The sequence below is a fragment of the Hypomesus transpacificus genome, unplaced genomic scaffold (genome assembly GCF_021917145.1).
Source record: "Hypomesus transpacificus isolate Combined female unplaced genomic scaffold, fHypTra1 scaffold_61, whole genome shotgun sequence".
Taxonomy (NCBI): domain Eukaryota; kingdom Metazoa; phylum Chordata; class Actinopteri; order Osmeriformes; family Osmeridae; genus Hypomesus; species Hypomesus transpacificus.
Window position 1 is genome coordinate 1,434,142 of NW_025814034.1, and position 16,579 is coordinate 1,450,720.

At 40.3% G+C, this 16,579-nt stretch overlaps 1 protein-coding gene across 1 annotated transcript in view; it reads left to right on the top strand.

Annotated features, from left to right (window-relative positions):
- Positions 1 to 2,663: 2,663 nt before the first annotated feature.
- The window catches only part of LOC124465852 (dentin sialophosphoprotein-like), a 49,854-nt gene continuing 35,938 nt past the window's right edge, over positions 2,664 to 16,579 (top strand). Inside the window, exon 1 of the mRNA XM_047017480.1 lies at positions 2,664 to 2,719. Coding sequence (XP_046873436.1) covers positions 2,664 to 2,719 — 56 coding nt within the window. The remainder of the gene's footprint in view (positions 2,720 to 16,579) is intronic.

The following is a 16,579-nucleotide window of genomic DNA, read 5'->3' on the forward strand; positions in this document are numbered from 1 at the left end:
ACGTCATCAATTAAAATATTATGTGATTCTAGATTTGTGTCATAGCCATGTGAAAGATTGGATATGGAAGTTGCAAACATGATTCATTCACCTGGCTGGTTTTGAATGGGCTGCCGGGGTGTGTTTGAGTGTTTCCTCTATGCGGAGCTCCACAGCTTTCTCTCCCAGTCCCGTCTTCTACTTCATCACAGCGTCTGGAATTAGAAGTCATGAACTTATTGTCAGCACCAATGTGAACGTTGAATGCGTGTAAGCCATAGTTTGTGGGATCTCCAAACACTTACCGCTCTCTTTCGCAACTCCAGCACCTTAAGGCGCTCCTCAAGGTCTTGAAGTTCAGCCTGTGTTTGGGCCACCTGTAGGTCCATCACTGGCACCTCTTCAGTGTGTCTGCCCTGTGGTCGCCTGAACAGGAGAGCCTCTCGCTGGTTCTCTTCCAATGTCTCCATCTTCCAGAGCATAACCTGTAATGTGTCTGTAATTAAAGACAAGTAAAACAAGTGTACAAGAGTTTGCATGATTGGCATACACTGTGGTTCTTCTAGATTAGCTGTAACATTGATGTACATAACAAATGTTACCTTGATTGGTCTTTGCCCAAGATGGTACAGCTGAATGGGGTATACAAAGCATTAGTAAGACAACATTTGTTGTTTTGACAAATATGTTTCCCCCCACGATCAGAACAACTTAAGTATGCCTTACAATTAGGTATGCCTTACAATGGCAATGGTATGAGTATTTTTTTGAGTGTCTTATATTTGCACTTGCCTGGCTGCCAGCTGTTTTCCGGGGCGCCCTATGGGTTCTCCTCCACCAGACCAGAGTTGACACCTAGAGGTATGGCATCTGGTGATGCAAACGTTTTAAGTCATACTTTTGCTTCAAAGCATAGCCTTTAGGGTTGCCATGGCTCATACAATTATTGTCACTGTTATAAACGAACGTCATTCATTACTTTACCATAATTTCCAAGGGACACAGTACTTGTGATGGTGGTCGGATCACCTGTACAGAAATGAAAGTGGAATGTAGTTTACGTACATAGTAGCCTATTAGTATATTGATATTGAAGAAGCATCGCACATATGTGATCGTTCGAAAGCAGGGCCCCACAGCGTAGTATCGCACATGTGTGATTCTGAACATTCCAACCAACTATTTTCCGATGGGCAGAAACTATATGATAAACACTACAGTATGGCTTCAAAATGTACAATTAGTAGGCTAACAAGTAACACTAGCAAGTAGTAGCATTCGTACGAGTATTATCTTAGGTTGCTAGGTAACGGAAGGTAATTAAAGCTACATACCTTCCGTTTTGGAAAAATAACTCACGTACTCTGGTGAAAGTGTCTTAAATATTTAGAACTCACGCATCTAAAGGTTAAAACGAATAAACTTATCCAAAAACAAATGTCATGTACAAATTGGAAGAATTAGTGACATGATACTTTTACAGACGCCATTGCTGTGCATGCCATGACCGACTGTGAACGTGATCAGCCATGCGCTAGCGTCTTTGAAAATTCAGGGCTAGCTAACTAAATAAACTATTTTGGGACAAGGTTTTCTGACAGTTCTGAACGTTTATTTTCACTGATTCTTTTGAGGGTGATTTTTGAGACTCTAAACTTTGATAACATGTATGCATTTTCAGTATTTCAAAACAACTTTCTGGAGGGTTTAACCTAGCTAGCGAAATTCTAACGTAAACAATGTGAATCTGATATAACGCTATAAACAACTCAATTTCAAACCTATATGCCCCATCCAATTTCTAAAAATATGTTTATATATTTAAAACTATGTCTGTAAAGAAACTCACCTTTGAAGTAACTTATTTCCAGGTAAAATCCATTGTGTGAAAGACGGTAGGACCCCGGCAAAAACTGTTTAGGAAGCCCAGTTTCAGCTATGCCTTGAAATGGGCATGCGCAAAGTTGTTGCTCAGGGGCAGACTGAGGGGCAGGTTTGCTAAGGAAGAATTGTAATATTCTGTGATGACTTGTCTTTGAAAATGAAACTCTTAAGAGTCGCTTACCTTTTGGTCACATTTAACAATTTTGTAGGCCTACTACAAAACTATTGGAGCACAAATTTGCATTGTGTGTCATACAACTTTGGTGTGCTATAGCCTACAAATAATGTTTGCTTAATCATGTTACTCATCACACATTGATTGCTTTTGTACATGTTTATAGTAAATGAATGAAAAACTAAATTATATTCCACATTCTGTCTTTTAATTTACGATATGTGTCTGCATATGAGAACATTGATGACCAATGACCTGCTGGGGCTGAGCAGCACATGAATTACATGCAGTGTCTACATTTACAGGTCCTTCTCAAAAAATTAGCATATTGTGATAAAGTTCATTATTTTCCATAATGTAACGATAAAAATTAAACTTTCATATATTTTAGAATCATTGCACACCAACTGAAATATTTCAGGTCTTTTATTGTTTTAATACTGATGATTTTGGCATACAGCTCATGAAAACCCCAAATCTCAAAAAATTAGCATATCATGAAAAGGGTCTGTAAACGAGCTATTAACCTAATCATCTGAATCAACTAATTAACTCTAAACACCTGCAAAAGATTCCTGAGGCTTTTAAAAACTCCCAGCCTGTTTCATTACTCAAAACCGCAATCATGGGTAAGACTGCCGACCTGACTGCTGTCCAGAAGGCCATCATTGACACCCTCAAGCAAGAGGGTAAGACACAGAAAGAAATTTCTGAACAAATAGGCTGTTCCCAGAGTGCTGTATCAAGGCACCTCAGTGGGAAGTCTGTGGGAAGGAAAAAGTGTGGCAAAAAACGCTGCACAACGAGAAGAGGTGACCGGACCCTGAGGAAGATTGTGGAGAAGGACCGATTCCAGACCTTGGGGGACCTGCGGAAGCAGTGGACTGAGTCTGGAGTAGAAACATCCAGAGCCACCGTGCACAGGCGTGTGCAGGAAATGGGCTACAGGTGCCGCATTCCCCAGGTCAAGCCACTTTTGAACCAGAAACAGCGGCAGAAGCGCCTGACCTGGGCTACAGAGAAGCAGCACTGGACTGTTGCTCAGTGGTCCAAAGTACTTTTTTCGGATGAAAGCAAATGTTGCATATCATTCGGAAATCAAGGTGCCAGAGTCTGGAGGAAGACTGGGGAGAAGGAAATGCCAAAATGCCTGAAGTCCAGTGTCAAGTACCCACAGTCAGTGATGGTCTGGGGTGCCATGTCAGCTGCTGGTGTTGGTCCACTGTGTTTTATCAAGGGCAGGGTCAATGCAGCTAGCTATCAGGAGATTTTGGAGCACTTCATGCTTCCATCTGCTGAAAAGCTTTATGGAGATGAAGATTTCATTTTTCAGCACGACCTGGCACCTGCTCACAGTGCCAAAACCACTGGTAAATGGTTTACTGACCATGGTATTACTGTGCTCAATTGGCCTGCCAACTCTCCTGACCTGAACCCCATAGAGAATCTGTGGGATATTGTGAAGAGAAAGTTGAGAGACGCAAGACCCAACACTCTGGCTGAGCTTAAGGCCGCTATCGAAGCATCCTGGGCCTCCATAACACCTCAGCAGTGCCACAGGCTGATTGCCTCCATGCCACGCCGCATTGAAGCAGTCATTTCTGCAAAAGGATTCCTGACCAAGTATTGAGTGCATAACTGAACATAATTATTTGAAGGTTGACTTTTTTTGTATTAAAAACACTTCTTTTATTGGTCAGATGAAATATGCTAATTTTTTTAGATAGGAATTTGGGGTTTTCATGAGCTGTATGCCAAAATCATCAGTATTAAAACAATAAAAGACCTGAAATATTGTGTGCAATGAATCTAAAATATATGAAAGTTTAATTTTTATCATTACATTATGGAAAATAATGAACTTTATCACAATATGCTAATTTTTTTAGAAGGACCTGTATATATATAAACCACTATATTGCACTCAAGATCCGTTGTCCTGCGACAAAAATAAGGTAACCAGCCGACAAAGGGACGACGTCGCGGCAACGTTGTCCACGGGTCTAAAAATAAGGTAACCAGCCGACCAAGGTACAACGTCGCGGCAACGTTGTCCACGGGACCAAAATTAACGTAACCAGCCGACCAAGGTACAACGTCGCGGCAACGTTGTCCATGGGACCAAAAAATAACGTAACCAGCCGACCAAGGTACAACGTCGCGGCAACGTTGCCCACTGGTCTAAAAATAACGTAACCAGCCGACCAAGGAACGACGTCGTGGCAACGTTGCCCATGGGAGCAACTGGCAACATTCCCTTTATAACGTTGCTACGACGTTGCCACGACGTTGCCAGAAGGTAACGTCGCGGGTTACCAACTGAGCACTTACTGGCAACGTTGCCGCAACGTCATGTGTTAGCTGGCTATAGGCTATTACGTTTTGCATTTGTCTCCGCTCAAAGTGGTTCGTGCGCAACATTGGAGCTACTGACTGGTGGCTCCAAATCCACGCATAAAACACTTTAAACTGACGGCTTAAAAGACCTAAAGGGCAATGTATTTCATAGGGTCATAACACAATGTTAAAATCTTAATTGAGTCTTTATTAACAATTCTCGAAATAATTAAAATAATCTAGCCTATATCTAGGCAAACCCTAACCATAACATATTGTTTTTCAAGTCTGTATTGTCATGAGATTCTATTGTTGATTGGCCTACTTTTGTATGTTAAAAATAAAATAAAGGCGTAAATATATAGCCTTCACTTAAATGCAATTCATACAAATTAACTTGACAAAAGATTGAGTCATCCAAAGTTAATGTAGCTAGCTACATGCTATGGTTGCCTTCGGCAGTTCTGTTAGCTCAACAGCCTGCTAAACATTCAATCCATCGCCGTCCAAAATATCTGCTCCCTCTATGGACGGCACGAGGGACGTCCCTGCTAATCCATCGCCGTCCAAAATATATGCTCCCTCTATGGACGGCACTCTGAACAGCATCGCCGTCCGTCCATGCATGCAAAGATCAGCAGCCATCGCCGTCAGTCTATGGACGTCCATATGGACGTCCAAAACGCAAAAAAAGATTTAGCTGCCTCTCTGTTGAGTGGAGTGGAGAAGTCTTGGTGCGCTATCTTCCTTCCAAACTAAATATTATGATATTATGATTATATAGAAATAATCAAATCAAAACATGAAAATAGCCATTAACCAGAAATACATGTTACATTTCATAGAAACAATAATTAATCTACTCTCATGCTGCATTCAGATTCTTCTTTACTGCATCAATACTAAATAATGGTTGTCTCCAGTCTTTAAACATTGCCCAGCAGTGTGGTTTCTTCAGTCAGATCTGGAAGGGCCTCGGGTTAGGATCTGTTCACACAGATTTCTGATCCCATTTTATATGTATATCATGAATCAATTTGACGCTATCCTCCTTACGAACTTTAGTTAATCAAACTCCATATGGCTAGCTGGTTGCCTACTACGTCTTCTGTACCAGACTCGTGAAAGAACACTAACTAGCAACTTCTGGACCAAAGAGCTTCTCTGACATTTTATTAAGAAAGACAGCCTTTTTTTGCCAGAGTGCTTGAACTAGATAGCTGAGCAACAGAAGGACTACGGCCACCCCACGATCAAACAGTAGAAACGGAACCGTTATTAGGATTCCTCCGTCAGGAGGAAACCTATTGTTATTGTTAGTTTTATTATTAGGATTCCTCCGTCAGGAGGAAACCTATTGTTATTGTTAGTTTTATTAGGATTCCTCCGTCAGGAGGAAACCTATTGTTATTGTTAGTTTTATTATTAGGATTCCTCCGTCAGGAGGAAACCTATTGTTATTGTTAGTTTTATTATTATTATTATTCTTGTTCCATGGAAGTCAATGGCAGCCCCTAGAACCCTTCGACAACTTTTTGTGAAATTTGGCACACTCATTAAAGACAGTTGATTCTATACCTACACCAAGTTTCATGTCTCCCATTAGACCACTCCAGCGCCACCAACGGGTCAAAGTTGGACTTGTGTTTACACACGCAACTTTTGAACCGTATGACCCATTTTCAAAAATGAGGTACCATTGGATTCCCTGGATCAAGCCGAGTTCAACGCACCCCATGGCGTCAATTTCCGGTTATATAGATTTTCCGCTATTTCCGGTTTTATCAAAAACCTTTGAAAGCCTACTCCTCCTACAATTTTTGTCATATCTTCTTCAAAGTTACCAGAGATGATCTTCAGACCAAGCCTCACAAAAGTTATCGAAAAGAATTTTGATCCTCGCAACCGTTTGTCCGGTACAGCCAATCAAATTCATCAGAAAAGCCGCCAAACAGGATGTGAAGTCATGTCTCAGCAAATCTTTGAGATATCAACACGAAACTTGGTATATCGATGGAAGACACTACAACATGTTACCGTGTGCAAAGGCAACTTCATATCTCCAAAAATGATTGATATAAAGCAAATTGAACTTATCGCTAACGCTAAAATAATGCTTTACACATCAGCCAGTCAAAAACTGATACTCTGATTCAATCACAAGTTCATATGAAGACTCTTGAGAATGTTTATAACACAAATCTGTGAAAAAGTTGACTGTAAGATCAAAGGTTGATTTTTGGTGAATATTTGAAACATGCTTGCTTGGCTAATTTCAAGCCAAATTTCCAATGAATGTCTCCCCTCCTCCTGCCCGCGCGTGCTCCACATCCTCACACACTCAGCCTTAACTTACACACGCGCGGGCTTGGCAAGACGCACACGCAACATTTCAGGAGAGTGTGGGCTGACCAAGCCCCCACTCATTCCTTGGTTTCTAGCAAAGGCCTTGTGGATCTTGTAATCTTGGATCTCTTAACAAAAGCTGATCTTTTTAGTATTGCATTTCCGATTTTGTATCCAATGGTAAAAAGTTATACAAATCCTGAAACATTGATATATATATATATGTATTTATATATATATAAATCTTTATTTCAGACGCCAAGTTCCACATAAAATAACAGACATAGAGCTATAAAAAAGAGAGTAAAACGAAAACATAAAACATAGATAATACAGTGCATAAAAAGTATGAAGACTTTTGTGCCAATGTAGTCTTAAGTTCCAAGTAATCGATAGCAGCTCTTTAGAGGGTTGACCAGAGCCTCTACTATTCAGTTCTCAGACTTGTCCAGTCGACACATGAAACCATACATCAGTTGTCTCAGGAGTGCCTTACAGGTTGGTACGTGCTTAGACAGAAACAACTGACCAGCACTATGCCACCTAGGCACATTAAGTAGCAATCTAAAAGCATCATTGAAACCATACATCAGTTGTCTCAGGATTGCCTTACAGGTTGGTACGTGCTTAGAAACAAACAACTGACTAGCACTATGCCACCTTGGCACATTAAGTAGCAATCTAAAAGCATCATTGTAGGCTACTTTCAGTATCTGTATACTCCTTTACCTGTACATAGACCACAAATGAGCAGTGTACAATGGTGTTATGTAAGTTCTAAACAGGGAACATTTAACTGAATCTGAGCACATAGAAAACGTCCTTAATAACATACTGGCCTGAGAATATACTTGACAGCGCTGTTGATACATATCGTTGTCATCTGTCCAATCATCAGAAATGACATGGCAGATATTTTATTTCCTCACAAACACCAAGGGGATTGCCAGATAAATAAAAGGTAGGGAAGGTTAATTTCCTGTCCTGATTACTTCTGACTATCATTATGTGGCTTTTCTTTGCATTATATTTTATATCATGATCTAAGCCATACTGAGAGCACACCCATAGCATCTGTTGCAACAGGCTGAGTGGAACCAGATAATCTGCGTACATCAGATGATTGACAATAGATTCACCAACAAGACAGCCTGTATTTGTCTTATTCAGCTGGCTTGATAAGTCGTCCATATCCATATTAAACAAAAAGGGAAATCAAATTCCTCCTTGTCGAACTTCGTTACCAACATGGAAAGCAGCTGATACAACATTGTCCCATTTAACATGAAAAGTTTGATTGGCATACCAGAACACCAAAATCCTCACAAGAGGTTTAGGGACACCTCTCGCTATTAGCTTCATAAACAGTTTTTCATGACAAATTCGATCGAAAGCTTTGTAAGCATCAATAAAGCATAAAAATACAGATGAATTAAGACTTGTGTACCTGAGACAATCTCCTTCAGAGCATAGATACAGAGATCAGTACCATGTTTTCTTTTAAAACCAAACTGATTTTCTGCAGTCAGAATATACATTTCCAATTTCAATCAAATAATTCTCTCAAACACTTTAGACAAGATACTGGCCAATGCAATGGGTCGATAGTTGTGTAGCCCGGGTGGTAAACATTTCTGTTGAAACAATCCTATTACATAAATATAAAAGTTTGAATACATAATACTTAAGTTCATAGTTTAATAAATAGACTTTAAGGTTTGAGAGTATGATTTTGATTTGATGAGAAATGCATATTGTTCATGTTTTACTGAATACAGCATTTGGAAATGTATATCTGTTGTTTAAAAAACGCATGTTAAAATGTACCGGTTACAAATATGAAGAGAGTAAGATGAATGTTTTGTGAATCTATGTTGTTGCTTTAATTTTGATTATGATGTTAAGCCAATCCGGTTTGAGGTCAAAGGGCAGGGTAACACGGGAAGTTGGGGTAGATGAGGTTGGAGTAGAAAAAGACAGAGCGAGCGGAGGAGTTGGAGGGAGAAGAAAATTGTAGCGTACGGTAAAATACCAAGAGTGAAGATTTTATATTATCATTAGTGGTGTTATGTTTATATTGTTGGGTGAATATCTCAACCAACAACAATAACCCAGAAAGAGGAGTTTGGCTGTTGGCGGTTTTGGATTAAGCACGGGCTTTGCCGCCAGACTAGCGACAGCGAGTGCCAGGTTGGAGCCGGTGGAGGTCGGGATTGTCGTCGTCCTCAGTCTTCTTCCTGAGTTGGTTCGTCTCGTAAATCCACGAGAGTATTTGGTCGGTCTCTCCTTCACCTGCTGCCGCCCTTCTGCCGCAGTGCGTGTGCTACCGCACTGCTGATCCGAGGTACCAGCTCCTTGTTATTTTGTGCCATCCTGGCGAAACAGCCATTTTGTTTACGGCTACAACGCACACGAGCTACACTCAGGCCTGCACCGTAGAACTGTACTGAATTAAGGTATTCGTGTAGTTAGCATTGCCGGCTAGTTTGTATTGTGTGTCCATGTGCATTACGATGTCATGTAAATGTTGAACCAATAACTGAAGAACTGATTTTTTGTCTGAAGTAAATCTTTCCTGTTTTTGTTTAACAGTTGGTTGTATTGTTTTTTTCATATGTTAAATTGGTTTAAGTTAGTAACAATTACTAACGAACTCAGGTTAGCCACCTCTCATTACAAATCCACCAAACTAGAGAGGCGCTACAGTTGTCTATGCTGTTCAGTTTACCAGCCTTATCTTTAACAACAGGCACTAACAGTACTGACATAATAGAGTTCGGTAGAACACCATGAACCATAATTCCAGTGAGACACATGGCTAGAAATGGACTGAGTCTATAACTGGCATTTTTTAGATGCTCTGCAGAAATGCAATCCATACCACAAGCTTTGTTGTTGTCTAGCATGTGGATGGCATCATAAATATCTACTGATCTAACTATCAAGTCTGCAGAGATACCTTTATATTCATTATCAATTCTCACTGTGTTACTTTTAACACAATTAAATAGTTTACTGTAGTGCTCATGCCATAGATCAGCAATCTTCTCTGGACAACTAACCCCTTTGATATCAGAAGGGAGGGGAGTTCTGTTATTATTTATGATCTTGACCTCCTTCCAGAAGTCAGTAAGATTGTTATTCTGCATCTTTCTGGCCAGCGAGTCTGCTCTCATTGTGTTTTCATTTCTCTTAATGAAACGAGTGCATATTTAAATCTAGCATTTGTGAGGTTTTTGTTATCAAGCAGCACTCCCTGTCTGGGTCTGCCTGCCTCTGACCAGACTCTAAAGGCTTCTCTAGCAGCAGCATGTTGCTCAGACACAAACTCATTCCAGACAGGCCGTGCGTTAGGGACCTTACTCTTGTGATTAATAAAAGGTTCACTGGAAGCATAAAGACATTTGACAATATCATCATACATGGCACAGAGCTTTTCAGCATGATGTTTATCCTTGCAGTTCATATCCGTGCACATTAGGGCATCCCTAGAAAATGCAACATCACTATGTAAGCTGTCAGTTAATAGAGAGTATCTGTGCATAACCTCTTTGGTCAATTTTGACCAGTCCAGTTTTCTTGGGGGGCCAGCAACAAGGGTACACTCTCAACATTTAGCAGCATAGCAACTGGTATGTGATCAGTGGTGGCCAGCCCATAACACATCTCTATACTTTCCAGTGAGTCATGAGCATCGGCTGTGGTTACAATATGGTCTATCCAGGAAGTTGTGTGCCACGTTTCACTTATATAGGTAAAACTTGTATCAGGCAATAACGCTTGATATAATTAATTTAGTTTCATTACAGAACTGCTGCAGATGTTGTGCGAATAAACGCTTATCTGACATGTCAGCATTAAAATCACCCATGACATAGACACAACATGAACTATTGTCCTCTATGAAGGACTGAATAAAAGCTAACCTGTTCTGAAATTCATCCTCATGGTCAGAGGATTCATATGGTGTGTACACATTTACAATAGTACATTTATTTTCATTGTGATTAAACTCCAACCCAATAGCCCAGTCAACGTTAAGCCACACCACCTTTACCGTTGGGTCATATTTTATGTTCCACAGTATAGCTACACCACCAGCTATCCTCCCACAAACCATTCTCATGCTGAGATCGGTAGTGGACTCTCCAGCACCATGAAACATCTTGTGTAGGGAGTTCAATTTGTCCAGATCTTGCTTGGCCATCCAGGTTTCTTGAAGGCAGACAATGTCACTCTCGTCCAGCAATGTGTCCACCACCAAACGTCTTGATCTATCAGCAGCAGTATGTCCTACTCGGAGGCCACGAGCGTTGTAGGATACAACCCGCATTAATGATCTACCACGGACCCATCAGGGCAGCTGGCCAGTGTGTCTGTCTCCCTGGTCTCTACATATAGGCCTACATTCATCCCAGCATCATGACTGAGCTGAAGCTCGGTACCCTGAGAGCGGGGGGTATGCTCTGGTTGAGCTTTTTTGAAAGTATAGACCAAGGGTAATTACCACACCACAACTGTCCCACCATTACCCATAGGTGGCGCTACATTCCACGCCCTAAAGCACAAAGGCTTTCTGGAATGGATAGGCTAACCAAACCCCCTCCCTTCACTCCTTGGGTTGAAATAAAGGCCCTTGTGGATCTTGATGGTATTATATTTCAGATTTGGTATCCCATTGGTAATTCTGCAGCATAGATTTTTCTATACAGTTCCAACTTGTCAAGAATATACATTTTTCAATGTTTCGCAATGTTTGGAGGAATCCGCCATTACTGCTTGCAGTTATATTTAGGATTCCTCCGTCAGGAGGAAACCTATTGTTATTGTTAGTTTTATTATTATTATTATTCTTGTTCCATGGAAGTCAATGGCAGCCCCTAGAACACTTCGACAACTTTTTGTGAAATTTGGCACACTCATTAAGGACAGTTGATTCTATACCTACACCAAGTTTCATGTCTCCCATTAGACCACTCCAGCGCCACCAATGGGTCAAAGTTGGACTTGTGTTTACACACGCAACTTTTGAACCGTATGACCCATTTTCAAAAATGAGGTACCATTGGATTCCCTGGTTCAAGCCGAGTTCAACGCACCCCATGGCGTCAATTTCCGGTTATATAGATTTTCCGCTACTTCCGGTTTTATCAAAAACCTTTGAAAGCCTACTCCTCCTACAATTTTTGTCATATCTTCTTCAAAGTTACCAGAGATGATCTTCAGACCAAGCGTCACAAAAGTTATCGAAAAGAATTTTGATCCTCACAACCGTTTGTCCGGTACAGCCAATCAAATTCATCAGAAAAGCCGCCAAACAGGATGTGAAGTCCTGTCTCAGCAAATCTTTGAGATATCAACACGAAACTTGGTATATCGATGGAAGACACTACAACATGTTACCGTGTGCAAAGGCAACTTCATATCTCCAAAAATGATTGATATAAAGCAAATTGAACTTATCGCTAACGCTAAAATAATGCTTTACACATCAGCCAGTCAAAAACTGATACTCTGATTCAATCACAAGTTCATATGAAGACTCTTGAGAATGTTTATAACACAAATCTGTGAAAAAGTTGACTGTAAGATCAAAGGTCGATTTTTGGTGAATATTTGAAACATGCTTGCTTGGCTAATTTCTAGCCAAATTTCCAATGAATGTCTCCCCTCCTCCTGCCCGCGCGTGCTCCACATCCTCACACACTCAGCCTTAACTTACACACGCGCGGGCTTGGCAAGACGCACACGCAACATTTCAGGAGAGTGTGGGCTGACCAAGCCCCCACTCATTCCTTGGTTTCTAGCCAAGGCCTTGTGGATCTTGTAATCTTGGATCTCTTAACAAAAGCTGATCTTTTTAGTATTGCATTTCCGATTTTGTATGCAATGGTAAAAAGTTATACAAATCCTGAAACATTGATATATATATATGTATTTATATATATATAAATCTTTATTTCAGACGCCAAGTTCCACATAAAATAACAGACATAGAGCTATAAAAAAGAGAGTAAAACGAAAACATAAAACATAGATAATACAGTGCATAAAAAGTATGAAGACTTTTGTGCCAATGTAGTCTTAAGTTCCAAGTAATCGATAGCAGCTCTTTAGAGGGTTGACCAGGGCCTCTACTATTCAGTTCTCAGACTTGTCCAGTCGACACATGAAACCATACATCAGTTGTCTCAGGAGTGCCTTACAGGTTGGTACGTGCTTAGACAGAAACAACTGACCAGCACTATGCCACCTAGGCACATTAAGTAGCAATCTAAAAGCATCATTGAAACCATACATCAGTTGTCTCAGGATTGCCTTACAGGTTGGTACGTGCTTAGACACAAACAACTGACTAGCACTATGCCACCTTGGCACATTAAGTAGCAATCTAAAAGCATCATTGTAGGCTACTTTCAGTATCTGTATACTCCTTTACCTGTACATAGACCACAAATGAGCAGTGTACAATGGTGTTATGTAGGTTCTAAACAGGGAACATTTAACTGAATCTGAGCACATAGAAAACGTCCTTAATAACATACTGGCCTGAGAATATATTTGACAGCGCTGTTGATACATATCGTTGTCATCTGTCCAATCATCAGAAATGACATGGCAGATATTTTATTTCCTCACAAACACCAAGGGGACTGCCAGATAAATAAAAGGTAGGGAAGGTTAATTTCCTGTCCTGATTACTTCTGACTATCATTATGTGGCTTTTCTTTGCATTATATTTTATATCATGATCTAAGCCATACTGAGAGCACACCCATAGCATCTGTTGCAACAGGCTGAGTGGAACCAGATAATCTGCGTACATCAGATGATTGACAATAGATTCACCAACAAGACAGCCTGTATTTGTCTTATTCAGCTGGCTTGATAAGTCGTCCATATCCATATTAAACAAAAAGGGAAATCAAATTCCTCCTTGTCGAACTCCGTTACCAACATGGAAAGCAGCTGATACAACATTGTCCCATTTAACATGAAAAGTTTGATTTGCATACCAGAACACCAAAATCCTCACAAGAGGTTTAGGGAAACCTCTCGCTATTAGCTTCATAAACAGTTTTTCATGACAAATTCGATCGAAAGCTTTGTAAGCATCAATAAAGCATAAAAATACAGATGAATTAAGACTTGTGTACCTGAGACAATCTCCTTCAGAGCATAGATACAGAGATCAGTACCATGTTTTCTTTTAAAACCAAACTGATTTTCTGCAGTCAGAATATACATTTCCAATTTCAATCAAATAATTCTCTCAAACACTTTAGACAAGATACTGGCCAATGCAATGGGTCGATAGTTGTGTAGCCCGGGTGGTAAACATTTCTGTTGAAACAATCCTATTACATAAATATAAAAGTTTGAATACATAATACTTAAGTTCATAGTTTAATAAATAGACTTTAAGGTTTGAGAGTATGATTTTGATTTGATGAGAAATGCATATTGTTCATGTTTTACTGAATACAGCATTTGGAAATGTATATCTGTTGTTTAAAAAACGCATGTTAAAATGTACCGGTTACAAATATGAAGAGAGTAAGATGAATGTTTTGTGAATCTATGTTGTTGCTTTAATTTTGATTATGATGTTAAGCCAATCCGGTTTGAGGTCAAAGGGCAGGGTAACACGGGAAGTTGGGGTAGATGAGGTTGGAGTAGAAAAAGACAGAGCGAGCGGAGGAGTTGGAGGGAGAAGAAAATTGTAGCGTACGGTAAAATACCAAGAGTGAAGATTTTATATTATCATTAGTGGTGTTATGTTTATATTGTTGGGTGAATATCTCAACCAACAACAATAACCCAGAAAGAGGAGTTTGGCTGTTGGCGGTTTTGGATTAAGCACGGGCTTTGCCGCCAGACTAGCGACAGCGAGTGCCAGGTTGGAGCCGGTGGAGGTCGGGATTGTCGTCGTCCTCAGTCTTCTTCCTGAGTTGGTTCGTCTCGTAAATCCACGAGAGTATTTGGTCGGTCTCTCCTTCACCTGCTGCCGCCCTTCTGCCGCAGTGCGTGTGCTACCGCACTGCTGATCCGAGGTACCAGCTCCTTGTTATTTTGTGCCATCCTGGCGAAACAGCCATTTTGTTTACGGCTACAACGCACACGAGCTACACTCAGGCCTGCACCGTAGAACTGTACTGAATTAAGGTATTCGTGTAGTTAGCATTGCCGGCTAGTTTGTATTGTGTGTCCATGTGCATTACGATGTCATGTAAATGTTGAACCAATAACTGAAGAACTGATTTTTTGTCTGAAGTAAATCTTTCCTGTTTTTGTTTAACAGTTGGTTGTATTGTTTTTTTCATATGTTAAATTGGTTTAAGTTAGTAACAATTACTAACGAACTCAGGTTAGCCACCTCTCATTACAAATCCACCAAACTAGAGAGGCGCTACAGTTGTCTATGCTGTTCAGTTTACCAGCCTTATCTTTAACAACAGGCACTAACAGTACTGACATAATAGAGTTCGGTAGAACACCATGAACCATAATTCCAGTGAGACACATGGCTAGAAATGGACTGAGTCTATAACTGGCATTTTTTAGATGCTCTGCAGAAATGGAATCCATACCACAAGCTTTGTTGTTGTCTAGCATGTGGATGGCATCATAAATATCTACTGATCTAACTATCAAGTCTGCAGAGATACCTTTATATTGATTATCAATTCTCACTGTGTTACTTTGAACACAATTAAATAGTTTACTGTAGTGCTCATGCCATAGATCAGCAATCTTCTCTGGACAACTAACCCCTTTGATATCAGAAGGGAGGGGAGTTCTGTTATTATTTATGATCTTGACCTCCTTCCAGAAGTCAGTAAGATTGTTATTCTGCATCTTTCTGGCCAGCGAGTCTGCTCTCATTGTGTTTTCATTTCTCTTAATGAAACGAGTGCATATTTAAATCTAGCATTTGTGAGGTTTTTGTTATCAAGCAGCACTCTCTGTCTGGGTCTGCCTGCCTCTGACCAGACTCTAAAGGCTTCTCTAGCAGCAGCATGTTGCTCAGACACAAACTCATTCCAGACAGGCCGTGCGTTAGGGACCTTACTCTTGTGATTAATAAAACCTTCACTGAAAGCATAAAGACATTTGACAATATCATCATACATGGCACAGAGCTTTTCAGCATGATGTTTATCCTTGCAGTTCATATCCGTGCACATTAGGGCATCCCTAGAAAATGCAACATCACTATGTAAGCTGTCAGTTAATAGAGAATATCTGTGCATAACCTCTTTGGTCAATTTTGACCAGTCCAGTTTTCTTGGGGGGCCAGCAACAAGGGTACAATCTCAACATTTAGCAGCATAGCAACTGGTATGTGATCAGTGGTGGCCAGCCCATAACACATCTCTATACTTTCCAGTGAGTCATGAGCATCGGCTGTGGTTACAATATGGTCTAGCCAGGAAGTTGTGTGCCACGTTTCACTTATATAGGTAAAACTTGTATCAGGCAATAACGCTTGATATAATTAATTTAGTTTCATTACAGAACTGCTGCAGATGTTGTGCGAATAAACGCTTATCTGACATTTCAGCATTAAAATCACCCATGACATAGACACAACATGAACTATTGTCCTCTATGAAGGACTGAATAAAAGCTAACCTGTTCTGAAATTCATCCTCATGGTCATAGGATTCATATGGTGTGTACACATTTACAATAGTAAATTTATTTTCATTGTGATTAAACTCCAACCCAATAGCCCAGTCAACGTTAAGCCACACCACCTTTACCGTTGGGTCATATTTTATGTTCCACAGTATAGCTACACCACCAGCTATCCTCCCACAAACCATTCTCATGCTGAGATTGGTAGTGGACTCT